Genomic DNA, 27,181 nt, shown 5'->3' with positions numbered 1-27,181 from the left:
CTTTTCTCCACACCGTCTCCAGCGTTTGTTATACAAATGTATTCTCTTACAGTTCTGGAGGCCAGAAGTCTGATGTGGGTGTCACTGGGATAAAGTCAAGTTGTCCATAGGTCTGCCCTCCTTTCTGCAGCCTCTAGGGGATACTCTTATCTCCTTGCCTTTTTTACTGCTTCTAGAGTTGGGCTGATTTCTTGTGTTGCGGCCCCTTCGGTTTTCAAAGTCAGCAACAGCAGGTCGGTTTCTTTCTACATCTTCAGTTCAGTTCAGTCGCTCAGTCGTGTCTGACTCTTTGCAACCCCATGAATCGTAGCACACCAGGCCTTCCTGTCCATCACAAACTCCTGGGGTTCACCCAAACTCATGTCCGTCGAGTCGGTGATGCCATCCAGCCATCTCATCCTCTGTCGTTCCCTTCTCCTCCTGCCCGCAGTCCCTCCCAGCATCAGGGTCTTTCGCATGAGGTGGCCAAAGTATTGGAGTTTCAGCTCCAGCATCAGTCCTTCCAATGAACACCCGGGACTAGTCTCCTTTAGGATGGACTGATTGGATCTCCCTGCAGTCCAAGGGACTTACATCTTAGTTCTCCTCAAATCTATATATGCAGTATATAATCAAATTGAAATTTAAACATCAAAATATAATCTGATAGAAATTTCAGCAGTCGTTTTCAAGTGTTCCTCAGAATTACTTAGAAATGTTGAGAGTCTAGAATAATCAAGACAAACTTGAAAGCAAAGATGAAGAACATCACTACCTAATTTTAAGACTCGCTATCAGTCTATAGTGATTAAGACAATATGGTATTGGCATAAGGATAGACAACTCTTACCAGGTTAACAGAATACAGTAACAAAAACAGGAGTTGAGTTTGACAGTAGTACCACAGCAAAAAAATCCCATCTGTTGCTGCTGAGGGCCAGCGAGAAGACTTTCCCCACTTACAGCATCTGTTTCTCATCAGTGATGGACTTGGACCCATGCAAGTTTGCTAATTCTATAGGAGGAAAGATTGACAGTGTATGAGTGAAGTTCCTCATCTTTGACCATGGTTTTGTGGCATGTTTTCTCATTGGTAATTGTGTGACAGTTAATTGTTACTCTGTTTGCCAAAGCAGTTTACCGCTAGAAAGTCTTTTAAATAAGGCTGGAACAAATAGATATCTTTCTGGAAAAAAATGAGCCTTGATGTCTATGTCACACTAGAAACAAAAACATTAATTTGGTATATGATGCGTATTGAAAAGATTGACCAGATGAAGTATTGAGGCAGAGCATTGGACCTCTCATAGGCTGTTGGTGAGAGTGTAAAAGTGTGTCTGTCTTTTGTTCCTCAGTTCCTCTGACCACTTAAACTAGGGCAAGAGAGTGCAGGGGTGCCCACGTTCAGATGGCAGGGAATTCGTGAGAAAGATGATAGTGATATATATGTGCTCAGCAGGATTCTCGGTTGCCCGTGGCCCAGGTCGATTCTGCTTAAACCGAGGAAGATGAACACATTGTTTGAGGTAACAGTTCCAGAGTGGGCTAACGTCTGGCTCAACTACAGCCAAATACTTCAGAAATCAGGCTCTCTACTCCACTTTCCCCTGGGATGGCTTCGTTTTCAGACAGACCTCTGTCATTGTGGCCACAGGCAGCTCTGGGATTTGTTGGACCCAGCTGCTGAGCCTTATACCCGGGGTTGTCCTTGACTGAGGCCCCCCTAACCTGATCATTAGAACTTCTGTGAGGCCTCCGTCAGGTCCGCCCCGGGGCTGAGAGTGAGGGTGCTGTGGTTCCTCCTCAGAAGAGGCACTGTTGCTAGAAAAAGGGGAAATGGGTGCTAGTCTTGCGAAACAGCTTATTTTTCTCAGTGTTTTGTCTATTTAATGTTTATTTCTCTGACTCTAGTAGCTGTGTCCCAGGCGCTTGCTAGAGCCTGGGAATGTAAAGGTGAATTGTTGATGAACAGAGAGTGGATCTGTAGCCTGGCATTGAAAACTCTGTGATCTGTTTGGTCTCATCTTCCTTTTGTTCGTTAGCTTTGTTCTTTTCCAGCCACTTTGTGCTCGCGTATTTGAATTTCTGGTATGTCCGTCCTTGTCTTTGGCTTACTATTACTGTTCCCTCCTCTAGAATGCCCTGTGTCTGCAATATGCCCACCCCTCATACCTCAACATGGTTCCATTCTGCCTCTCTTCCCAGGCCTGGCTCAAACACCACCTCTTTCAGAAGCCCTCTCTGAGATATTTTGACCTTCATTATTTTCTCCTATTTGCTTTTGCCTGTTTTTCTGCTCATAGCTTATCTTAGCTGTCATGTGCTTGCATGCACCTCCAGGAGATCTTCCCAACCTAGGGATCAAACCCACGTCTCCTGCATTGGCAGGAGGATTCTTTACCACTGAGCCACCTGGGAAGCCCTGTCTTAGCTCTGCTGCTTGCTGCTAAGTCACTACAGTCGTGTCTGACTCTGTGCGACCCCATAGACGGCAGCCCACCAGGCTCCCCCGTGCCTGGGATTCTCCAGGCAAGAACACGGGAGTGGGTCGCCATTTCCTTCTCCAATGCATGAAAGTGAAAAGTGAAAGTGAAGTCACTAAGTTCCTTCAATTCTAAGGATCCTGATAGCACCTGGCAGAGTGCTGGGCATAAAGTAGGCTTAATACATAATGGGTAGTTACTGTACTTCTGAGAATTTTGGAATTCTCTACTGCAGTCCTTAAATTGTTCAGCAATACCAGATGTTTTGTTTAACGTTTCATAACATGTAAGGTACTTCGAAGTAACTTGCTGCTTCCTAGTCACTCTTTGATGTAGCTTCATTGCCTCTGATGTGGTATATTCAACCTTCTTACACAGATGCAGTCAGAATAGTGGTGTTGGCGGTCATGTCTGCTTGTAGCAAACATCCATTTTGACTAGAACCAGAAATACCCAGTCTAGTCTCCCCACCTCCCATCCCCATTCAGTGATCCTTTATTGGCATGCATTTAGTCGACCACTGCTTCTCAAATTTCAGTGTGCATCAGAATCCCTAGAGGGTATTTTAAAGTATGAATTGCTAGGCCTCACCTCCAGAGTTTCTCATTCAGTAGTTCTGGGATGGGCTGAAGAACTGCCTTGCTAACAACTGCTCAGGTGGTGCTAGTGCTGCTGGTCTGGGAAGCCACACTTTGAGGACCAGTTTACTAGTAGTAGATTTAACCCTTGGGGGCATTGCTGTAGCTCAGTTGGTAAAGAGTCCATCTACAGTGCAAGAGACCTGGATTGAGAAGATGCCCTGGAGAAGGAAATAGCAACCCACTCTAGTATTCTTGTCTGGGAAATCCCATGGATAGAGGAGCCTGGTGGCCTACAGTCCACGGGGTTGCAAAGCGGTGGACGTGATGACTGACATACACACACAGTGATTTAACCCTCATTGCAATCAGAATCACTGAGGGCGCTTTCACCTCCACGAGTGCTTTTTAATAACTGTCTTTTGCTCAGTTAAGTGAAAGCATTCGGAATCTCTGCTACAGCAGGTGTTAGCAGGATCTTATGAGTGTTTCTAACAGAACCAGCTGCATAACAAATAAAGACAAAATCCCTTTACATCACATTTCCATATCACTTGTGTGATGTATATGGTACCCATGCATTGTTGGAAGTATTGACCAGCAGTGGGTCAGTTCAGTTCAGTCGCTGAGTCGTGTCCGACTCTTTGCGACCCCATGAATTGCAGCATGCCAGGCCTCCCTGTCCATCACCAACTCCTGGAGTTCACCCAGACTCACGTCCATCGAGTCAGTGATGCCATCCAGCCATCTCATCCTCTGTTGTCCCCTTCTCCTCCTGCCCCCAATCCCTCCCAGCATCAGGGTCTTTTCCAATAAGTCAGCTCTTTGCATGAGGTGGCCAAAGTATTGGAGTTTCAGCTTCAGCATCATTCCTTCCAAAGAACACCCAGGATTGATCTCCTTTAGAATGGACTGGTTGGATCTCCTTGCAGTCCAGGAGACTCTCAAGAGTCTTCTCCAACACCATAGTTCAAAAGCATCAATTCTTCAGTCCTCAGCTTTCTTCACAGTCCAACTCTCACATCCATACATGACCACTGGAAAAACCATAACCTTGACCAAATGGACCTTTGTTGGCAAAGGTCTGGTTCAGATCAGATCAGATCAGTTGCTCAGTCTTGTCCGACTCTTTGCGACCCCATGAATCGCAGCACCCCAGGCCTCCCTGTCCATCACCAACTCCCGGAGTTCACTCAGGTAGTTCTAATTCATGAAAACATGCGTATATATATATTCCTGGGGTTTTGTTTTTGTTTTTTTTTTGATGATTCACTTTTTAGTCTTGGCCAGTTCCCATAATTTTTTAAAAGCTGGTTTCTTATCTTTAATATGACATTAAAAACACCTTTCTCTTATTTTGCAATCATCATTGCAAGAGGTGTGCTAAATCTTGGGAGCAGGGCAAGTTTCATGAAAATTACTTGTTTGGTCCTGAGGTATCTCCTGTAGATTGCTTACTAGAGGAGAGAGGGGGAAAGTGACTACTGTGGAGAACTTGGCTGTCAGTTTTACTGGGTGGTGAAAATTAACATGCACGAAGAGAAGATGAACATCTCCTGTCTCAGCGAAGCACGTACAGCCGTTCAAGGACACCGCACGCTTATGTAGCACTGACTGGGAACGTGTAACTGCACTCTACGCATAAGGAGACATCAGACAGACCCAGGGAGGAACATTCTGTTTTTTATAATGGGTTTGTATTCTTCATTATCAGTGTCATAAAAGATAAAGATTGAGGAACTGTTCCGGAATAAAAAAAGATTAAAAGGAAAAAAAAAGATAGCAGAAAGCAGCATGTGATCCTAAACTGGATCTGTACTGAAGTGGAAAAAGTACAATAAACAATAGTGTCAGGTCAGGAGACAAGTTGAAATATGCGTGGTAGACTTGATAAAAAAAAGTTTGGTATTGATTTCAAACTTCCTGAGATTGATAGCAAGTACCGTGGTTATGTAAGATAATCTCCTTATTCTTAGGAAACACACTGTACTATTTAAGTGAAAGTCGCTCAGTCGTATCCGACTCTTTGCAGCCCCTTGGACTCTACAGTCCATGGAATTCTCCAGGCCAGAATACTGGAGAGTTGGGTACCCTTTCCCTTCTCCAGGGGATCTTCGCAACTCAGGGATCAAACCCAGGTCTCCTGCATTGCAGACAAATTCTTTACCAGCTGAGCCACCAGGGAAGCCCAAGTACTATTTAAAGATAAAAATAAATGATGTGTGTGTAATGTAAGGTCAAGTGAGAAAAATGTGGGAGAGAGAGAGAGAGCAAGCAAATAATAAAGTAAATGGGGGTGAGGGTACAGGTGTTCTTTGTAATTTTCATTGTGACTTTTTGGAAGTTTGAAATTATTCCCAAATAAAAAATTTAAAAAAACAGTAGAAGAAGAACATGTTCTCTTTTCATTTCAGGGTAATTGTAAAAGTGTTTTAAATCTGTATTAAAATGTTTTCAAGCAGCAGAGTGCCTTTCAGGCGATGGTTCCTGTGCTGCTGTGTCTGGGGGCCTCATCTCTCACTGTGGAAGAGCTCTCGGGAGACTGTTAGCACCTGAGAGCCCACAGGGGCTCGGCCTCACCCCGACTGTAATATCCAGCCCCCTACCCGGCAGCTTCTGGTGTCTTGCGCAGCGCTTCCAATAAGGCACCCTAAACTAATGTACCTTCAGCTTTGAAAAGTATATTTTTCTTTCAGCTCAAAATGGAGTTAATCCTGACTGGGAGAAGAAAGTAATAGAATATTTTAAGGAAAAGCTGAAGGAGAATAATGCTCCTAAATGGGTAAGCTTATTAATGCTGTTTGCTGGAGGTGGGTGGGTGGGCGAGGGTTGGGCAGACTTCCAGTTTCTCGCAGTAGTGATCCACATATAACTTAAAAATATATAAATTAACATGTACCGCCCTCTGCCTTAAGTGCATATGTATTAAAAGATTTTGTTCTCTTGCAATTTAAATTCAAGCAAATAAGTGCTTCTGTACTGGCACCTGTAGGTGGCAGTAACTGACCGTGAAAAAAAGGGTAATTGTGCGAGCTTCGATGATTTTTTATTACCTTCATTTTAAAGAATTACTTGTACGAGTTTTAAGAGATGAGCTCAACAAAGCCAATACCTTTCTGCTAAGTGGAAAGTGTTCTGAAGGAAAAGCATCCTTTGACATTATAATCAAATGTCATCATACGAACTGAATTTGCAAGAACGCGGAAAGGACTTATGTTCAGCATTTGTGTTGTTGAGCGTTGAAATCATTTGGCTCCCTGTTAGGGCCTGATTTTGTATGTGGGGTGGGTAGGTGGGGACGGTGGTTTGTCTGGATATATATGTGTATGTGCTTAACGTCTTATACACAGACTATTTTGACTTGATTGTTTGTTTTCCTTTAAGGTACCATCACTGAATGAAGTTCCTCTTCATTATTTGAAACCTAACAGTTTTGTGAAGTTTCGTTGCATGGTTCAGGATATGTTTGACCCTGAATTTTACATGGGAGTGTATGAAACTGTTAACCGAAACACAAAAGCACGTGTATGTATTGCCTTTTTCGTTAAACTTAGTGTTCACAATTAGTAGGTTTAGCTTTGTCTATGGCAGTTTTGATTCTGATAATGTTGATATAATACTGTTATTTTTTGTTTTGTTCATAGGTTCTTCATTTTGGAAAATATAGAGATGTAGCAGAGTGTGGGGTATGTATACTTAAAATATATAAAAAACTTTTTTTTTCCAACAAAAATCATTTATTATAAAACCATAGAAAATTTCCTTAGAAGATGGAGCTTGCAGTCACTCAAAAGGGACAGAATTAAGAACAGGTGCCCCCATCCCTACCCTCATCGGCATCTTTCATGGTGCTCACAGAACTGGGTGGAGCCTTGGCCTCCAGACCTCCAGGTCAGCATTCGCACAAGCCGTGCTTTCCCTGTCCTCTGGATTAGGGGGCCGGGGTCGGCCCCGCCTTAACCCGAGCACCTCCAGGCCCGCGTAGAATTTAGCAGCTGTCTGGTCCGAGCTCTGGCTTGATTTTGGCGGATCCGAAGCTGGAAACACATTGCTACGATGAGGAACTTGGTCACATACTGGTAAAGGGGCGATCCGATGATGAAGACCAGGACTCCGCATCCTGGGACTGCGCTGACCACGAAAGAGACCCTGAACCACCCGTAGAAGGCCGCCAGCATCTCGCTGTCCTGGCCAAACAACGCGTGTAACATCCACAGCTCGACATAAACAACCTCTAGGATGTGATAGGCGCCTCTAACCCCTCTCAGCTTTTGGGCGCTACGAAGCGCCAGGTGCCGGAGGGACGCGGGGAGGAACATGGGGCTTATAAAAAACTTTTTAATGAGCATTTTTTCCTGGGCAGGGAATATTATTTTCCTTTGGTGGATCATAAATTTACTTATCTTGTATATAAGTTCTAAGAAGTCATGTGAAATGTTTTGTTTATTTGCCTTTTACTTGAGTTTCTCTGATACGATTTTTTTTTGATCTTCTAAAAATGTCTTAGAAGGTGGAATATTGTAAATGACAAGTTACTTCCTTTCTTTTCCTAATGTCTACATACTTGCTTTTAAAAATTACCTAAGTTCTTTTAAAATGAAAAGTAGAAGAAAAATGAAAGAATATTACTTTAAAGGCTTTGCATGCGCTTAATTTTTTTATACCTTTTTTTTTTTTCTTTTGGCCATGCTGCACAGCATGTGGGATCTTAGTTCCCTGACCAGGGAGCAAATCCACACCTAACCCCTGAACTGCCAGGGAAGCCCCTACATGTGCTTAATTAAATTTGATTAAATCCTGCCCTCTTTTCCTGGGAAGAAAAAAGTAAATTTAAGCCTTCTTTGATAAAAGGAAGTAATAGAAACTCTCCTACATATCAATAATGGGAAAGGGAAGAAGAAAGAAGACAAAATCCTGAAATAAATATTCTAGCTCAGCAGGCTGATCTGTATGGAAGAATGGCCCTAATTAGGAAAGTTTCTGTAGAGAAAGAAATATAACTTCCTGCACTTACTTAGAGTAATGGACTCGTGAAAGATGAATTCGTTTAATCTTTTGATGACCTCCAGGTCTCCCAGTGTCTTTTTTTCTTTTAAGGGTGTTTCCATGACATAGTAATACATTGTTGTGCTGAGTCTAATGAATCAGCTTTATAAATGTTTCCTGCATTCCTGTTTATGGAGCCCTAAGTTATATTAGGCTGATAAATTAATACAGAAGTTTTCTTCTAGGACACAATAATGCAGTGTCTCTCTAACTCAGTAATCTCAACATCTAGAAATGGGAAAATAAAATAGATGAGGGTGTCCATCTGTAATATTCCCAAAGGCAAAGAGCTTGTGCTGTGTTTCTGAAGAGTCATAAGTAAGAACACCATACCAGGAAAAGGGGACTTTGGCCCTGGAAAGAAAGAAAGAAAGAAAAGCCACTTTGCTTACACATACCATCTCAGATTCAGTTGATGTCTCTGGAATTCTTTCTTTCTTTTCTGTTTTTCTCTTATAAGATAGAATATAGATTTTGTTTACTTGTAAGGGAATTTTTTTTGTACTATAAAAGTAATATGAAGAAAAAAAAAGAAAAAAAGTAATATGAACAATTATGTAAAGTTTAAAAATAAAATAAAATTAAAAAAAATAAAAAAATAATTAAATGCACACATAAAAAAAAAGTAATATGAGTATCTTGAAATAATTTCTTTTTAATATTACGTCTTGGGTCCTCTACCTATCTATACTTAAGACTTTCTAAGTAGATTTGAAACAGAGAATATGCCTTTTGTAATGAACAATACCTGATTTTTAAATCTCATCTCAGAGCAACCTCATAAGAAGTATATCATTAAATTCCTATTTGATAGGCTAATGTTGATAGCATTCCTGTGAGAGAGACAGTGGGATTACCATGAGTGTTGTCTTTGAAAAAAATTTAACAAAATAGTGTGTTTAGGGATTTAATTTTGTAACCTAGGGTATTGTGTATTTTGGATTTGAAGGAAGGTGCAGTATTAATTGGGCTTCCCTGGTGGCTCAGACAGTAAAGAATCCACTTGCAGTGCAGGAGACCTGCATTCGATCCTTAGGTTGGGAAGATCCCCTGGAGGAGAGCATGGCAACCCACTCCAGTATTCTTGCCTGGAGAAATCCCATGGACAGAGGAGCCTGGCAGGCTACGGTCCATGGGGTCGCAGAGTCGGACACACTGAGCAAGAGGTGGTGCTGTGTTGCTGAAGAGTCGTAAGACCACCGTACCAGGAAAAGGGGACTTTGGCCCTGGAAGGAAAGAAAGAAAGAAACAAAACCCACCGTGCTTATACATACCGTCTCAGGCTGTACACGCTGTATTGATGATTGCGTCTGAAGTGATTTTAGTCAGTTTTCATTTCAAAAATGATAGTTTAGATTTAGTAGTCGCTTGTTAATTAACTCAGTATGAAGTATTTACTGTGATTTTATAAACAACCTGAAAACACAGTTGCTAATTTTTTAAAGTTTTTTAATAAATTTTGTGAACATCACAGCCTCAACAAGAAGTTGATTTAAACTCTCCACGAACTACTACTTTGGAGAGACAGACATTCTATTGTGTTCCAGTGCCTGGAGAATCTATGTGGGTAAAAGAAATATCCTTTATCTGAACCTTCTCATGTGTTGAATGCTTCCTGATAATTTTCTTAATTGAAGAAACCACAATTCATATTGATTTTTTTTTTTTAAGCTTAGTCTTTTTACATCAATGAAGTTAGCTGGAAAAAATAATTTCTTTATCCTTGTTTCTTTCTTTTTTTTTTTTTAATATATTGAGGTGTAGTTGGTTTACAATAGTGTATTAATTTCAGGTACAACATAATGATTCAAAAATTTTGGTAGATTTTACTTCATATTAATTTGTTGTGCTATGCAATATATCTTTGTAGCTTATTTTTTGTATACATCAGTCATCTTTTAAAAAAAAAATCTTTATTTTAACCAAGCTACCAAAGTAGTAGTCTTTTATTAGTCATAGAGGTAGCATAATTTTAGGATATTCCCCGGTTCATGGAAATCTTTCCTTAACCCTTCATTTAACGCCTATGTTAATGCCAACCAAGCTCGAGTCAGCCCTTCAACGTCTTACACCCCCAGCCGTCACAAGAGAAGCTATGAAGATGACGAAGATATGGATCTGCAGCCCAGTAAACAGAAAGACCAGCATATGGGCGCCAGACAAGCAGGTAGCGTGTGCCGTCCCGCGTTCTGGAGACTTCTGCTCTCTTGCAGTGGATTCATATTCAGAATTCATAGTTCTCTAAGCAGCTGTAGATTTAGGGGCTGGCAGTGATTGGACAGCTGTGCTTTCAGGTTTACCAGAATCATAGGCAGTTCTGAGAGTTGTAACAGTCGTGCTCTGGTCAGCCTGCGCTTCGTAACTGAGCGGTTAGGCGTCACTCGGAAGGGGCTGCTCTGCTGGCAGGTGTGAAGGGTCTCAAGTTGGGAAGCTAGGAAAGGGCTTTTGTGTTTCTTCATGTTTATTTTTCATCTCGGCCTTTAAGTAATACGAAAGCATAGTACTCTACTCTAAAAATGACTTATTTATATCTGAAAACATCCTTTCTTATTTTCTTTTTGGGATAATGATGCTCTAATTTAGTAAGACTAAGCACATTGGAGGAAAAACGTGAAGTTTTGGTACGCTGGATTACTTATTCCTAAACTTTAAAGCAAGTAACCCTTAGAATAGTCACAGTTCTGTTTGTTCTATTTAAAGTAGGTTTGTAGTAGTTTATGTATTAAAATATAATTAAAACGCAAGTAATTCTGATTATACAAGGAAGCCAAAAGTTGAAATTTTCTAAGAGAATTTCAAAATTGGTATATATCATTATTGATTTGCCAATCACAGTTTTTATGAGCAGTGAATTCCTTCATATGGCAGGTAAATAAGTTTGTCTTTATTTCTCCTTTTATGTCCTGTCACTTCTTAAAGGCAGAGGAAGTAAAACAAATGAATTAATTTAATTTGAAGAGTGGGTTAAGAGAGCAAATATAGCAATCAATGGTAAACAAAGATTTATTACTGAGTTTCATTTAACCATATATTATTCTACTTTATAAGTTCATATTACTGTATTTCTTTAAGCTAAGGCATATTTTTAAAATTGGAATGTTTTACACCAAATATATGCAAATGTAATAGTATTCTTTCTTTTTCTCTACTCACCCCCAAATGTTTATTCAAATTAATGGTGCATCATAACAGTAACCTAAATACATATTAGAATCCAGGGCACATGGTAATTCTCTTTCTTGACATTTAAGCTGTTGATGCTTCTTTCTGTTTCTTGCCCCTTTGGTTTGCATGTCATACTTTGGGGCTTTTGCATACATCTGAGTGCATTAGTTGTGTAAAGTTTTACCTTGTTTGTGTCTTCCCTTGTGTTTCAAACAGTAAAGAATCTGCCTGTAATATGGGAGACCTGGGTTCAATGCCTGGGTTGGGAAGATCCCCTGGAGAAGGGAATGGCAACCCACTCCAGTATTATTGCCAGGAGAATTCCACGGACAGAGGAGCCTTGAGGGCTATAGTTCATGGTGTCATAAAGAGTCGGACACAACTGAGCGACTAACATTTAACCTTGTTTGTTGGTTTCTAGGCAATCTATCAGACTGTGTTGTGTTTATATATGTATATATTAAGCTGTTTTGGAGATAAGTGTAGATTCACATGCACTTACCAAAAAAAAATAATACAGAGAGATCCCCATATATCCTTGATGCAGTTTCAAGTGGGTCAGCATCTTATATAATTATAACATCTTGCATAATTATAGTAGAATGTCATAACCAGGAAACGGATATTGATATGGTCCATAGACGTCACTCAGAATTCACATTTTTACATGCACTTGTTTTTGTGCATTAGTCTGTGCAGTTTGATCACATATGTAGATTCATGTGACCACGACCACAGTCAGAATACAGGACAGTTCATTTCCTGGATCTCTTCTGTTGCCCTTTTAGAATCAATCTACCTCTCCTGCCTCTCTGCCTCCCCTCTGGCAATGACTAATTTGTTCTTCATCCCTAAATTTTGTCATTTATGAATGTTACATAAATGGAATGATACAGTATATAGACCTTATAGATTAGCTTTTGTCATTTGGCATAATTTCCTTTCTGACCAAGTTATTGTTTATATCAGTAGTTTATTCTTTTGATTGCTGAGCAGTGTAGTGTGGTATGGCAAGCTATATTTTAATTCTAACTAGTTATCAGTCCTAAATTGTAACTACTTTAGGGGTACAGGCTATCTTTAAATGATCTTTGTAGCCCCAACAATTAGTCTAATTCCTGGTACATAGTGGAAGTTAGTAGTTGTTCAGTAAATAAGTTTATTGCTATGTGGTTTTATTCTTCTTAGTAAGTAGAAAGAACTATATTCTACCAAAGTGTTTTTATTGTCTGTAGACCCATATACTCATTGGGTCAAAGATGTTAAATAACCCTATTAAATATTAACTTTTAAAGTTACATCTAGGAGATTTGATAGTGGGGAGGGGCGGGAATCTGTTGCTGTTTTATTGTAAGGGAAGGTGATCACACTTCCAGATCTTTGTAATCTTTGTTCCCTTTATAGGTGGCTTCTAGTGTGTGTTACTTCCTTTAAAATGGGAACAACTTGAAGTTTGCAAGCTCAGAAATATATCATTTCAGTCAAATGCAAAAGGCTGTTTAGGAATGTTCTTTATCTCCAGGAAGCCTTTAAAATGACGATGTGCAATGCTGTCCCTTTGAATTTAGGGAATGTTGGTGGTCTTCAATGGTGTGGCGAGCCAAAACGTTTAGAAACTGAAGCTTCTTCTGGACAACAGCTGAGCTCCCTAAACCTCTCTTCTCCTTTTGATCTGAATTTTCCATTGCCAGGAGAGAAGGGCCCTGCATGTCTCGTGAAGGTAAGAAAGTCTTTGACGGGTCTGATGCTGACAAAGATGTGCTAAGTGTCTCAGAAATTAAAACAGAAAAGTCTTAGCATTTGTGTTAGCGAGTTTTCTCTTGCTGCTGTAACAAATTGCTACAAATTTAGGTGGCTTAAAATAACAAAATTTATCATCTTAGAGGCTTTAGGCCAGAAGTCCAATGTGAATCTCACTGGGGATAAAATGAAAGTGGCTGCAAGACTGGTTCCTCTCTGAAGACTCCAGGGGGCAATCTCTCTTCTAGCCTTTTCCAGCTTCCAGAGGCTTGTGACCCCTTCTTTCATCTTCCAGGGCAGCAGTAATACAGCCCTCTGACCATTTTTTCATAGTCTTATCTCCCTCTGGCCATAGGTAGGACAGGTTCTCTAATTTTAAGGACATGAGTAATTATAGATCGAGCCCACTCATGCAGTCCAGAGTAATCTCCCCATCTTAAGGTCCTTTAATTTATATAAGTCCCTTTTACATGTAAGGTAACATATTCAAGGATTCCAGTGAGATGTGGATATGTGTATGGCGGGGAGGGGGCATTTTATCTACCACAGCATTGTCTTTATTTTTTTAAAAATGAATATTTCAAATAGAGGTGAAACAGAATTTAAATTGATATCTATATTCTTCCTGTATCATTTCTAAGTTACTAATTTCTGCTTTATTTTCACCATTCTTTCTTTTCTTATCAATTAGATTTAAAATAAGGTAGAAGAAAATCTGTTAACAGTTTGTTCCCCTATTTTGCTCATTCTGGTTTTTTAATCGTGAGCAGAGAACAAGTGATACAAGTTTCAGAAACGATCAGTGAGAATTTCCATTCTTAGTTGTTATGGTTTTAAGTTAAATGGCACTTCAGCTATGTAGCACAGGAACTAGAATTAGCCCATTTTTCCTTCTGTGCTTCTCTTAGGTCTCCCCAGTAAGCAGCTGTGACAGTTTCTAATGTCCATCTTGATAGACGGCTTTGGAGGTTTGGCTCTTTATTGTGAGAGGCCTCATGGCCATTTGAAGTCTGTGTCAGTCCTCCTAATACTGCATAGCTTGTGAATAAGTCCAAAGTTAATAATACTCAGTTTCCCCCATCTCTCAATGGAGTTAATAGATTTTGAGATAACTCATGTTTCTGGTTTTAGTTCATCCTTTGGGAAAAGCTTTTCTCTGAAGTAGTGGGAAAACAGACATTGGTCAGGAGTCCTGTGTTTTAGTTGGTATTTGCTAACCAGCAAAATGGCTTCAGGTAAGAGCCTTACCTCCTTGGTCTCCATTTATCAAATAAAGGAGATGCTGTAAGGTTCATTTTGTGATTATTATTACTTCAAGGCTAATATCTTATGCTTTTTTGATGCCATTGAGTCCTAACTGTGATTTTGTGTGGCCTCTTGTTAGGTCTATGAAGACTGGGATTGTTTTAAAGTAAACGATGTTCTTGAGTTATATGGCATACTCTCTGTGGATCCTGTGCTAAGTATACTGAATAATGATGAAAGGTGAGTCTATTTTGAAATAATTTCAAACTTTGAGAAAAGTTGGAGGATGGTTATATAAAGAACTCCCTTTTCGCTTCATTCAGATTTACAGGTGTTAACACTTCAGCTCCGTCTGTTTTGTCATTCATTTGTGCTTATTTGTATATACATACATTTTTATACATGTGTAGTTTTTGCAAACACTTGAGAGTAAGATGTGTATTCATATCCTAAGTACTTGCTGTGTCCATATTTCATATATAATCAGAGTATAGCTACACAGTTTGGGAATTTGCGTGAATACACAGTGCAGTAACCGTAGGCCACGCCAAACTTCTCCAAGTGTCTCAGCGCTGTTCTTTCTGGCAGTCTTTTTCTCTGTCCAGGATCCATAGGATCGCTCTCTGCATTAACCTGCAGCAGTCTCCAGCTCTTAGTTGTCCTTCAAGGCCTTGATACTTCTCTTTTCTTTTTTTTTTTTCCCCTGTCCTTCAATGTATTGACACTTTCCTTGACACTGAGAAAGTTCATTTTTCATAGTACGGAGGCACCAAGGTTGAGACACCAGCATTTAGTGAGGGCCCATTTCCTGGCTTGTAGATGGCTGTCTTCTTGCTGTGTCCTTACATGGCAGAGCAGACTCGCTGCACTGAAGAGTACAGACCAGTTATTCTGTAGGATGTCTGTCCGTTTGGGTTTATCTGATGTGACAAATTAGGTCACATCAGATTAGATTGTGATTAGATTCCAGCTATGCATTTGGGGCAGAAAACTACAAAGTGATACATTCTTCTCAGTGCATCACTTCTGGAGGTGCAGTGTCCTCTTACTAGTGAAGTTCTTTTTGATCACTTTGTTATATTTGGTACACACGTGTACATACGTATACCTTTATCATAATGTGACATATGTAGGTAGCCTGAAATCTGTCATGTAACAGTTTACGAAGACGAGGAGCATTTTCTGTTCTCTCAGGAGAAGTGCAGGTGGAACTGTCCTTGGTTGAGTTCCCATCTCATTTTCAGACACGGATGTTACTTTTTCGTGTGTACAGCTGCCGCCTCTGAACCGAGCTCTGTCTTCTCTCGGCAGGGACGCCTCTTCGCTGCTGGACCCGATGGAGTGCACGGACATGGCTGAGGAACAGAGGGTGCACAGTCCTCCTGCCTCCTTAGTGCCAAGAATCCACGTGGTCCTGGCCCAGAAGCTGCAGCACATCAACCCCTTACTGCCTGCTTGCCTTAACAAAGAGGAGAGCAAGACCTGTAAGTGTAAGTGCTGACGCCTCGTGGCCCAGAGACTCACCCGGCGTGCGGGAGCTGCGTTTTGTGGAGCTGTCGGTCAGGTGCTCAGCTGTTAGGAAAAGTTCCTCCAGCGGTCACCATCACTTTGCCCGTTTTCCTGTGTGTTAATTCTCTTCATTAAAATGAGGCCCCTCCCAAAAGGTATACCCTTGTCTTGTTTTGACAGTTGGCATCACTCACGGGCCAGTGTTAGAAGTCCGTCCAGTTGTCTGCTGGTGTGCACTGCTTTGTTGCATAGTTACTTTTTAGCCAGAGGCACGCGAGGGCCTGGCGTGTCTGCTCAATCTGGTCGCCCTTCTCTCTCCAGTTGTTTCCGGTTTCATGTCCGAGTTGTCTCCAGTCAGAGCAGAACTGCTTGGCTTCCTCACTCATGCCCTTCTGGGAGACAGCTTGGCCGCTGAGTACCTTATACTACATCTCATCTCTACAGTGTAAGTGCTGTGTTCCTGGGAGTTGGGTATTTTGTTGAGAGGGACAAAGAAGAGGAAGGTTTCTGAGATAATTTGTTTTGTTCATTAGGCTTCATCCCCAGATGGTTTTTATTTGTTCAGTGCAACAGCTGTTACACCTAATCTCAGATATTCCTTTTTTCAGCTTTTCTCAGGGTCACGTGTAGCATTTTGATTGTATCTCCTTAAATTTAAGAGCTAAAACTAGGCATAGAACCTAGCTGATGAGTAAAATAAGCTGTCTTGTCATTTTTGCAGTCTGTAAGTCCCCTGTTTATACCTCCTGAGGCTCTGTGTCTACAGTCCGCGAGGCCACTGGGTGGCCTCACTTGTCCATGGACGTGAGCCCCTCTTCCTCTCACCTCGCTATAGGTCTTTGTTTCCCGATTTCAAAGTAATGTGCGAGCCTTCAGTAAGCTCCAAGGGCATAAAGAAGAAAGCAGAAACTGCCTGCAATCTCACCACTTAGAGATGGTGTCGGTTAACAGACCTTGGTAGCTGATGATGTCAGCTCTTTCTGTTTGTGTGTGTATACCTCCCTACGTGGTCTCAGTTATACTCTAAATAGATCATTAGCTTGCTTTTATCATTAATAAATAGTAGACATTCTCCCATCATAACTCTCCTTGAGCCTTTTAATGGCTGTACAGTATCTTTCGTTATAGACAATTGTACCTTTCCCCTAAATGTTAGGCTTCCCTAGTTTTTCTCTGTTTAAATAACTCTGTAGTAGACATGTTTGTGCTAATAACCCTTTGCTCAGGCAGGGTTGGGACAGTAGTACATAATGGTGGAATGGGCGGATGCGGGGACCGAATGGGCTGTGTTCAGGTCCAGCCCTACCGCTTCATGGCTGTATGAGTGTCAGCGTACGATTTAAACGCCTCATATCTCTCATCTGTAAGATGAAAATAATATTACCTACCTCAGAGTGTTTGGGAATTAAGTGATAAAGTACTTAGAACAGTACCTGGCACAGGGTAGAAGAACAACACCAGCATTTAAGTATTGGCTGTTATTTTCATTATTGTTTCTGTTTTTTAAAAAAGCTGATGAGAGCAATCTGCTTTATTTGTAATGACAGTATTAAGCTAATTTTTCTTTGTTTGCCTTTTGATGGAGATCAGGAAATCACCTGAGTGTCTTATTGGTTTAAACCTTTTTTTTTTTTTTAGATACACAAGAAGAGATGTTCTTCCACTAGGAAAATTTACGGTTAACTTGAGTGGTTGTCCACGGAATAGTACCTTCACGGAACACTTATATCGAATTATTCAACATCTGGTTCCAGCAGTAAGATCAATATAAACACGTGTTATAAACCTAAGCACACTTTAAAAGTCCATCTAATGGTCTTTCATTCAACCCAAATATTTAACTTTGAGATTTTAATAGATCTCATTAAGGGGAAACAAAGCCTGCCAGTTTCATAATTTAAAATGTACTTACCTTTAAACATTTCACTTTTCCTTTGTTGCCTTAGCATGAATTTCTTTGAATAACAGTTAATACAACTGTAGTAATTCCTTTAACATTGTACTCTCCTTTGATGCCAGTTCGTTTGTACTATTTGGTATCCTTTGTATGCCTTAAGATTTTAAATGTCAATTAACTCTAAATTGTAGGAGTATAATTCTTTTTAGTTGAGGAAATAACTTTATCTCTGCTGCCCAAGTGTAATTCCTGTTTGAAAGTCAAGCTACCTTTATTTGCCAGGGCATCTGGAATGAAGTGTTTGTGTGGTGGTAAGATCTTAGGGGAATAGCTTCTGATTAGTTGTGTGCCTGGCAATGCTGATCACACCTTACTTTGGAAATTTAACAGATTGAAGTAGATCATTCATTTATCCAGTGTTAACTGATCATTCATTTACCCAGTTTATTCAGTGTCTTCTGGGCCCTTAAGAAACACAGCAATAGACCAAGTAGACCAGCATTCCTCACTGTCCTTGACTTTCAGATCAGATCAGATCAGTCACTCAGTCGTGTCCGACTCTTTGCGACCCCATGAATCGCAGCACGCCAGGCCTCCCTGTCCATCACCAACTCCCCGAGTTCACTCAGACTCATGTCCATCGAGTCAGTGATGCCATCCAGCCATCTCATCCTCTGTCGTCTGCTTCTCCTCTTGCCCCTAATCCCTCCCAGCATCAGAGTCTTTTCCAATGAGTCAACTCTTCTCATGAGGTGGCCAGAGTACTGGAGTTTCAGCTTTAGCATCATTTCTTCCAAAGAAATCCCAGGGCTGATCTCCTTCAGAATGGACTGGTTGGATCTCCTTGCAAACCAAGGGACTCTCAAGAGTCTTCTCCAACACCACAGTTCAAAAGCTTCAATTCTTCGGCACTCAGCTTTCTTCACAGTCCAACTCTCATATCCATACATGACCACTGGAAAAACCATAGCCTTGACTAGACGGACCTTTGTTGGCAAAGTAATGTCTCTGCTTTTCAATATGCTATCTAGGTTGGTCATAACTTTCCTTCCAAGGAGTAAGCGTCTTTTAATTTCATGGCTGCAGTCACCATCTGCAGTGATTTTGGAGCCCAGAAAAATAAAGTCTGACACTGTTTCCACTGTTTCCCCATCTATTTCCCATGAAGTGATGGGACCTCATGCCATGATCTTCATTTTCTGAATGTTGAGGTTTAAGCCAACTTTTTCACTCTCCACTTTCACCTTCATCAAGAGGCTTTTTAGTACCTCTTCACTTTCTGCCATAAGGGTGGTGTCATCTGCATATCTGAGGTTATTGATATTTCTCCCGGCAATCTTGATTCCAGCTTGTGCTTCTTCCAGTCCAGCGTTTCTCATGATGTACTCTGCATATAAATTAAATAAGCAGGGTGACAATACACAGCCTTGACATACTCCTTTTCCTATTTGGAACCAGTCTGTTGTTCCATGTCCAGTTCTAACTGGTGCTTCCTGACCTACATACAGATTTCTCAAGAGGCAGGTCAGGTGGTCTGGTGTTCCCATCTCTTTCAGAATTTTCCACAGTTTATTGTGATCCACACAGTCAAAGGCTTTGGCATAGTCAATAAAGCAGAAATAGATGTTTTTCTGGAACTCTCTTGCTTTTTCCGTGATCCAGCAGATGTTGGCAATTTGATCTCTGGTTCCTCTTCCTTTTCTAAAACCAGCTTGAACATGAGGAAATTCACGGTTCACATATTGCTGAAGCCTGGCTTGGAGAATCTTAAGCATTACTTTACTAGCGTGTGAGATGAGTGCAATTGTGCAGTAGTTTGAGCATTCTTTGGCATTGCCTTTCTTTGGGATTGGAATGAAAACTGACCTTTTCCAGTCCTGTGGCCACTGCTGAGTTTTCCAAATGTGCTGGCATATTGAGTGCAGCACTTTCACAGCATCATCTTTCAGGATTTGAAAGAGCTCAACTGGAATTCCATCACCTCCACTAGCTTTGTTCATAGTGATGCTTTCTAAGGCCCACTTGACTTCACATTCCAGGATGTCTGGCTCTAGGTGAGTGATCACACCATCGTGATTATCTGGGTCGTGAAGATCTTTTTTGTACAGTTCTTCTGTGTATTCTTGCCATATCTTCTTAATATCTTCTGCTTCTGTTAGGTCCATACCATTTGTGTCCTTTATCGAGCCCATCTTTGCATGAAATGTTCCTTTGGATTCTGTTGTTTTCCTCTATTTCTTTGCATTGATTGCTGAAGAAGGCTTTCTTATCTCTTCTTGCTATTCTTTGGAAGTCTGCATTCAGATGTTTGTATCTTTCCTTTTCTCCTTTGGTTTTTTGCTTCTCTTCTTTTCACAGCTATTTGTAAGTCCTCCCCAGACAGCGATTTTGCTTTTTTGCTTTTCTTTTCCATGGGGATGGTCTTGATCCCTGTCTCCTGTACAGTGTCAAGAACCTCAGTCCATAGTTCATCAGGCACTCTATCTATCAGATCTAGGCCCTTAAATCTATTTCTCACTTCCACTGTATAATCATAAGGAATTTGATTTAGGTCATACCTGAATGGTCTCATGGTTTTCCCTACTTTCTTCAATTTCAGTCTGAATTTGGCAATAAGCAGTTCATGGTCTGAGCCACAGTCAGCTCCTGGTCTTGTTTTTGCTGACTGTATAGAGCTTCTCCATCTTTGGGTGCAAAGAATATAATCAATCTGATTTCGGTGTTGACCATCTGGTGATGTCCTTGTATAGAGTCTTCTCTTGTGTTGTTGGAAGAGGGTGTTTGTTATGACCAATGCATTCTCTTGGCAGAACTCTTATTAGTCTTTGCCCTGCTTTATCCCGTATTCCAAGGCCAAATTTGCCTGTTACTCCAGGTGTTTCTTGACTTACTACTTTTGCGTTCCAGTCGCCTATAATGAAAAGGACATCTTTTTTGGGTGTTAGTTCTAAAAGGTCTTATAGGTCTTCATGACTGACTTTACTCTCTTAAAAACTCACTGAGGCCTCAGAGAGAAATGGTTTGTGTGGGTCGTTTGTATCCTCAATTTACCATCTTAGAAATTAAAACATACTAAGATAGTCATTGAAAACAAACCAATTATATATGAACATAAGTAAAATTGTGAAAATAGCTATTTTTCCCAAACAAAAAAAAATCAGTGATAAAAGTGACGTTGTTTTAAATTTTTGCCAGTCTCTGTAATGTCTGGATTAATAAACAGCTGGATTGGCATATCTGTTTCTGCATTCAGTCTATCGTAACATGATGTTTTGACTGAAGTATATGAAGGAAAGCTAGCCTCAAACAGATGAAAACGTAGTTGGCGAAGGAAGGACTGTGTCAACAGCCTTTTCAGATAACTGTGGATGTTCTTTGTGGATGTTCTGATACTGAACAAAAAACTGTCCATGTGGTATTTTCTTCAAAAAGAGTTGCAAGTGTGAAATCTGAGATCTCATCAGTGAGCTTTTTATGCTCTGCTGTCATAAATTCGTTGGTCTCTCTTGCACACTGAATGGATCCTTTATCCGGGATTTTGACCTCATGGGACCCCATAAACGGGTCTTAGCAAGCTTCTGGCGATATCTTTTTTTTTAAGCCTCTGTGTATTTGAGATACATATACCAATATATATCTCAGTGGTCTATGATTTGTTTCTGGTTCACTAGTAAAATAAAAACTATTCTCCAGGAATACGGAACAGGACAGTTGAGAATAAACCAGCTCATAGAATCAGAGAAATTCTTACTGAGGATGTAGAAATTTTTGTTTCTGAGAGCTCCAGAAACCATGAGCCTACTCCCTTAAAAATTGATAAGATCTTTCTCTCCATATAAAAGGTAGTGTTTAACTCCAAATACATATTTTCTTAAAAGAGCGAAACTTGTTAACTAGGAAATTTCTCTTTGCAGTCTTTTCGTCTACAGATGACTATAGAGAACATGAACCACTTGAAGTTCATTCCCCACAAAGACTATACAGCCAATCGCTTGGTCAGCGGGCTCCTGCAGCTGCCCAGCAACACTTCGCTTGTAATTGACGAGACTCTCCTGGAGCAGGGGCAGCTGGACACACCAGGTGTGTGCACTGACGTTTCCCCACCGTTTCTAAGTCCCAGTGAGGCCAGGCTGGGTAATGGTTTTCTAAAAATATAACCGTGAACAAGGGCAGATTCACACTTCACAGATATTTAAGATAAAGGCTTGCTCTGTGAATTTAGTTAAAGCTTATATGGTAAACAAATAAGTTGTGTACATCAGCTGTGTTTTATGATCGTATGAAAATTGTACCATGATACAGGTAAGTGATATAGCTTTTTAAAGGCTGCAAGGAAGGAGGCTTTGCCTTTAATCCTATATTATCTGAAAAGAAAACTTGTAGAAAAGACCTAATAAAACATTTTTTTTACCAACCAATGTGATTAAACTTCTTTCCCAAAGAATCAAAATATTTAGAAGATCAAATGGCTTGAACTAAAATGTTATGGAACATGTTATGAAATTATAAGAAAGCAGATTGCTTTACCTGTGCTCAAATGAGAATGCAGAAGACACTTTGCTAGTAATCAGTTCAAGAGGTAAAGGTAGAAAAAGCAGTGTTAGATGGGGTAGAATTAAGGCAAAAATGAGTATAAATTCATTAAAGTTCAATAACCTCATCTCTGTATAAAAACCGTTTTGGTCCTGCCAGATTATTTTAGCCCTGTGAACACATCACATACAAAGTAATCTTATTTTTTTGGAAACTGTTTTCTGTCTAATTGCACACCATATGCTTGATAGTAAATTTTGGGTGGGTAGGTGGGGAATCTTGGCTCCAGAAATATGTTTTATCTATCTTGACAAATACTTTCTGTGAACCCTCTTAGTTAATGGTCATTTAGAAAATTGGACAGTGCCTCTCATACTTTTTTAAAGCAGTAGAAATCTCATGTCTTCTTATCAGTGTCAGCAAAACTAATTTGGTTAAGTAATTAAAATCAAGCGACTGAAAAATTGTTTTCTTGCTTTTGTAGGTGTTCATAATGTGACTGCCCTGAGCAACCTAATAACTTGGCAGAAGGTGGATTATGACTTCAGCTACCACCAGATGGAATTTCCCTGCAACATTAATGTTTTTATTACTTCAGAGGGGAGATCGCTCCTGCCGGTACGAGGGGTCGTTTTGAAATGGAGGGCAGTTATTGGAGAGAGATTGGGACTTCTGCTTTGTTTCTTGGCACTGCATATTATCAATAAGCTTAGCTTGTTTCAAAATTGTGGCTGCTGATTATTAATGAGGAAATTGAATATTTTGGTTCTCTGGGATGAACACCTAGTATCTAGAAAATTATAGGCAAGGAAAGAAAGCTGTTGGCGGCAGAAACCCCCACATGTGGGGAGAAGAAGCTGTCTGTAAATTGCCTGATTAACATCCAGACCTTGGTTCTTGTTGCCTCTGTTCCACTGTTTTCTGCGAATCTTTCGTGAGAAATATTTGAGAGTTCCCTTTAGAATGTTTCTAATCAACCTGGTTACTTGAGTGGTTCATGGAAGAGCACCTTTACTTCTGAGTCTTTTAATGATGAGAAATATGCCCAGTTGCTTGAAAGACATCTAGTTGCTCGCATCTAATGTGCTCACCCGTGATGTTTGAGGACTGCCTGTGAATGAGAACGAGGTGGCCCAGTGGTGAGCTTCTGTGGTGAAAGTGTGATTTGCTTTATGTGGTGTCTAGAAATCCAGTATATTCCATGACGAAGGAAACATCTAAAACGTTTTAATTAGCCACTTTGTAGAGATGCACTCTCTTTCTATATGCTTACTGATAACTGGGGAAACATAAGTAACCAAGAAAAGGCTAGCTTTGGTAATTATCGCTGTGTAGTTACAGTTCACATAAGTTAATATTAAAAAGTGACCTCCCCCTAATAATAAATCACATTTCCTATTTCCCTCAGGGATCTGATAGAGCTGAAGCATCCCCTAAAAATTTAGATTAATTTAGGAACTTGGAAAATACTGTGTACTGTTTCTCTTTTTAGGCAGACTGCCAGATCCACTTACAGCCACAGCTAATGCCACCAAACATGGAGGAGTACATGAACAGCCTTCTCTCAGCAGTGCTGCCCTCTGTGCTGAATAAATTCCGCATCTATCTGACCCTTTTGAGGTTCCTGGATTATAGCATCTCTGATGAAATAACCAAGGTGTGTTTGGGTTAAAACAAAGGATTTCTCTGTGTTGAATTGGAATAATCAATTTACATTTACTGTAATTACTGATAAGGTAATTTTGCTTTTGTTTTCTATGTCATAATGTCTTTTGTTCCTCTGTTAATGTCTTTTGTTTGAAATAGATATTACTAGTGTACAACTTTAATTTTGTCTTCTATGACACAAATTTTTTTTTGTTAGTAGTTGCCTTGGGAGCTATATTAACATCTTAATTATGATAATCTGGGATTAATTTAGGATTAATGCAGATTTACTTATAATAGTATGCAAAAGCTTTGCTCCTTCATAATTCCATTTCTTCCTTTGTGCTTTATTATCATTCAGATTACATCTTATATTGTATGTCTGTCAACACATTTATGAGTATTGCTTTATGCAGTTGTCTTTAAAGACATTTGTACTGCCTTTTGTATTTACCCGTGTCGATACCCTTACCAGTATAGATCCAAGTTACTTTCACTTCAGCCTGGAGAACTTTCATATTTCTCAGGGTTATTCTGTAAGGGAGATCTGCTTGTGACAAATTCTGTGTTTTTGCTTATCTGGGAATGTCTTAATTTCTCCTTAATTTTTGAAAGTGAACTAATTTTGCTAGGTGTGAAATTCTTAGTTCATAGGCTTGTTCTGTCAGCACTTCGATTAAGTCCTCCAGCTGCCTTTTGGACTTTGTGATAAGAAGTGAGTTTCCAGTGAGAGGATTCTTTGTACATTAGTGAGTCATTTCTCTCTTGTCCTTTCAGGATTCTCTCTGGCTCTTGACAGTTGGGCTGTGATGTGTCTAGATGTGGATCTCTGAGTTTACCCTGCTTGCAGTTTATTGAGTTTCTTGGATATGCAGATTAATGCATACTTTGGGGAGGTTTTCAAGACATTTGGTACATCTCTGACCATTATTTAAGTTTCTTCCTGCCCCTTTCTCCCTCCTCCCTGGCATTCCCAGGTGTGTATGTGGTACACTCGATGGGTCCCACGGGTCTTTGAGGTTCTGTTCAATAATGTTGGTCAGCCTGTCTACAGATTTTCTGAATCTTCTGCCAGTTAAATTCTGCTGTTGAGCCTTTCAAGTGAATTTTTAATTTGAGCTGTATTTTTCAACTTCAGAATATGTTTTAAGTAATTTCTCTTGATATTTTCTATTTGATATCATTCACATGCTTTCAGTTAAAGAACTGTTTCCCTTTAGTTCTCTGAATATATTTAAAATACCTGAGTTAAGGTCTTTGTGTAGTAACTCCAATGTTTAGGTTTCCTCAAGGACTTCTTCTTTTCCCACAAAGCGGGCCAGGCATTCTTGTTTCTTTGTAGATCTTCCAGTTTTTGTGTTGGAAGCCTGGTGCTTTAAATAATATAATCTGGCACCTCTGCTCTGGCAGATTCTCCCCTGCCCTAGGGTTTGTTGTTTAGTGACTTTTCTGAATTGATTTCTAAGTCTGTATTCTTAGTTGTATGTGGGCACAGAAGTCTCCCTCAGTTCAGTGGTCAGTGATTGGAGAGAAATTTAATTTCCTTAGATGCTTGCAAGTAGTCTCCCACTATAAGCCAGGGGACCCTATGTCCATGGTGGGGCCAGTCTTGGGCACTGAGCCATGCAGTTGACAGCACTGCCCTGGCCTTTGCCTTCTGCTCGCACAGGGCCTCAGGGCTGTGAGGAGTGAGCGCGTACGGCCTGCCTGCTCAGGCTCAGATCTCCTGACAGGGCTGTGAGGAGTGAGCGCGTACGCCTGCCTGCTCAGGCTCAGATCTCCTGACAGGGTTGTGAGGAGTGAGCGCGTACGGCCTGCCTGCTCAGGCTCAGATCTCCTGAGCACGTGCACAGCCCTGGGCCTGTGTGTGGCCGTGTGAATTCCTGGTGGTCAGGGGAATATATGGACATTTCATTCCTAGATTTTCTTTTTAATGGTTTAGATTAGCCTGCTGTTTGCCCCATCTACTGTCCAGGGTCTGGGGCAGCTGAGGTGGTCGATAATTGCTTCTGATTGTTTCTGATAAACATTCAGTGGGGGGTGGAGTGGGGGGAGACAAGCTGTTCACATTGAACAAGCTCCCAGTCAGGTAAAATAAAGATAGCAAGACAGTAAAGCAATTATTCTTCAATTAAAAAAAAAAAAGCCAGCCTTGTGAATGTGTTCTTGGGAGGAACCACCAGGCAGTCAAGTAATGACAATTCTCTGGGCATGGTGCTTTGACACTCCAGCCCCACCAGCCCCTCCAGTGGTTGCCTGACCGTTTTCACGGCTGCTTGGAGATGGGGAGGGAATAGGGCAAATTTAAATGCCTCAAAGCACTATGTTCTTTTGTCTTTCTTGGAGAAAGTGCTCCCCAGTTTATTTCAGGGGTCTGGTTAATTTCTGGTATTGAAGGAGCTGATTGTGATCATTTTTACCAGTGTTCTTGTTCTCTTTAATGGTGGGGGAGTTTTCAGAGGTCCTGACTTGGCCAGTGTTGCTGACATCTCTCTTCCCTGTATTTAAAGGCATCGTGTTTTGCTATGCGAATTGCTGGTTTGCATCTGTCTGTCTGACCTCAAATGAGTCGAGTTTTGTTGTTTCCAGCACTCTCCTCAGTGGTATAATTTAGGTGTAAAGTTTGGTTTGGGTCCTTTTACCCATACTGCCTCATTTGTCCAAGGTGCAGGGCTGACCTCATTTTCACATTGGGCAAGGACCGTCTTACTTGAGCTTGGTGAAGAATCCTTTTCCCTACAAAATGCAAATATCATTTCCTCATAAGGAATAACTTTAAAGTTGATTTACTCTTTTGATAAAGGCAGTTGAAGACGACTTTGTGGAGATGCGCAAGAACGATCCTCAGAGCATCACTGCCGACGATCTCCACCAGTTACTCATCGTAGCTCGGTGAGTCAGTCCCCGTCCACCGTTGCCTTTTCAGCGACCTGTGGCTAACTCTCCTTATTTAGGATAACTGAGGCAGACTTACAAAATGGAAATGAACTGTTCGCTTCTGAAAACCCCCTTGTGAAATGGCTCACGGAGGGGGAATTACGTTTGGCCAGAGTCACTTCAGTGGACAAGGCATGCTCCTTGTTCTCCACTCAAAGGGAAGAAAGTGAAAGTATTAGTCACGCATTTGTATCTGACTCTCTGCAACCCTGTGGACTGTAGCCTGCCAGGCTCCTCTGTCCATGGAATTCTCCAGTCAAGAATACTGGAGTGGGTAGCCATTCACTTCTCCAGAGGATCTTCCTGACCCACGGATCGAACCCCAGTCTCGTGCATTGCAGGCAGATTCTTCACCACGTGAGCCACCAGGGACGCCCCACTCAGAGAGGGAATCACCCTCCAAATCTGACTCTGAAAGGATT

The 27,181-nt window shown here is 40.8% G+C and overlaps 1 protein-coding gene and 1 long non-coding RNA gene across 9 annotated transcripts in view; one reads left to right on the top strand and one right to left on the bottom strand.

Annotated features, from left to right (window-relative positions):
• Nucleotides 1–27,181, top strand: part of MCMBP (minichromosome maintenance complex binding protein) — a 39,693-nt gene that overhangs the window by 10,470 nt on the left and 2,042 nt on the right. For 4 of the 8 annotated variants that reach the window (XM_086378666.1, XM_086378664.1, XM_086378662.1 and 1 more), the window contains 14 exons: nt 5,737–5,822; nt 6,425–6,565; nt 6,685–6,726; nt 9,561–9,662; nt 10,109–10,253; nt 12,820–12,971; nt 14,376–14,476; nt 15,548–15,726; nt 16,067–16,190; nt 17,384–17,501; nt 21,557–21,722; nt 22,660–22,793; nt 23,668–23,832; nt 26,626–26,714. In XM_086378666.1, the coding sequence (XP_086234792.1) occupies nt 5,737–5,822; nt 6,425–6,565; nt 6,685–6,726; nt 9,561–9,662; nt 10,109–10,253; nt 12,820–12,971; nt 14,376–14,476; nt 15,548–15,726; nt 16,067–16,190; nt 17,384–17,501; nt 21,557–21,722; nt 22,660–22,793; nt 23,668–23,832; nt 26,626–26,714 (1,744 nt within the window). Of the gene's footprint in view, nt 1–3,128; nt 4,734–5,736; nt 5,823–6,424; nt 6,566–6,684; nt 6,727–9,560; nt 9,663–10,108; nt 10,254–12,819; nt 12,972–14,375; nt 14,477–15,547; nt 15,727–16,066; nt 16,191–17,383; nt 17,502–21,556; nt 21,723–22,659; nt 22,794–23,667; nt 23,833–26,625; nt 26,715–27,181 lie in introns of those variants that run through there. The other 4 variants (XM_086378665.1, XM_086378663.1, XM_086378661.1 and 1 more) reach the window with 2 other exon arrangements.
• On the bottom strand, nt 6,903–7,196 carry LOC147344435 (uncharacterized). Its single transcript, XR_015155671.1, has 2 exons — nt 7,118–7,196; nt 6,903–7,055 (listed from the first exon to the last, which is right to left on the bottom strand). It is a non-coding gene; the product is annotated as an uncharacterized LOC147344435 (long non-coding RNA).

Source organism: Bos grunniens, chromosome 26 (assembly GCF_055505025.1).
Source record: "Bos grunniens cultivar Pamir isolate PY7600 chromosome 26, Bosgru_T2T1.0, whole genome shotgun sequence".
Lineage (NCBI taxonomy): Eukaryota > Metazoa > Chordata > Mammalia > Artiodactyla > Bovidae > Bos > Bos grunniens.
This window is presented reverse-complemented; position numbering and strand designations above follow the sequence as displayed.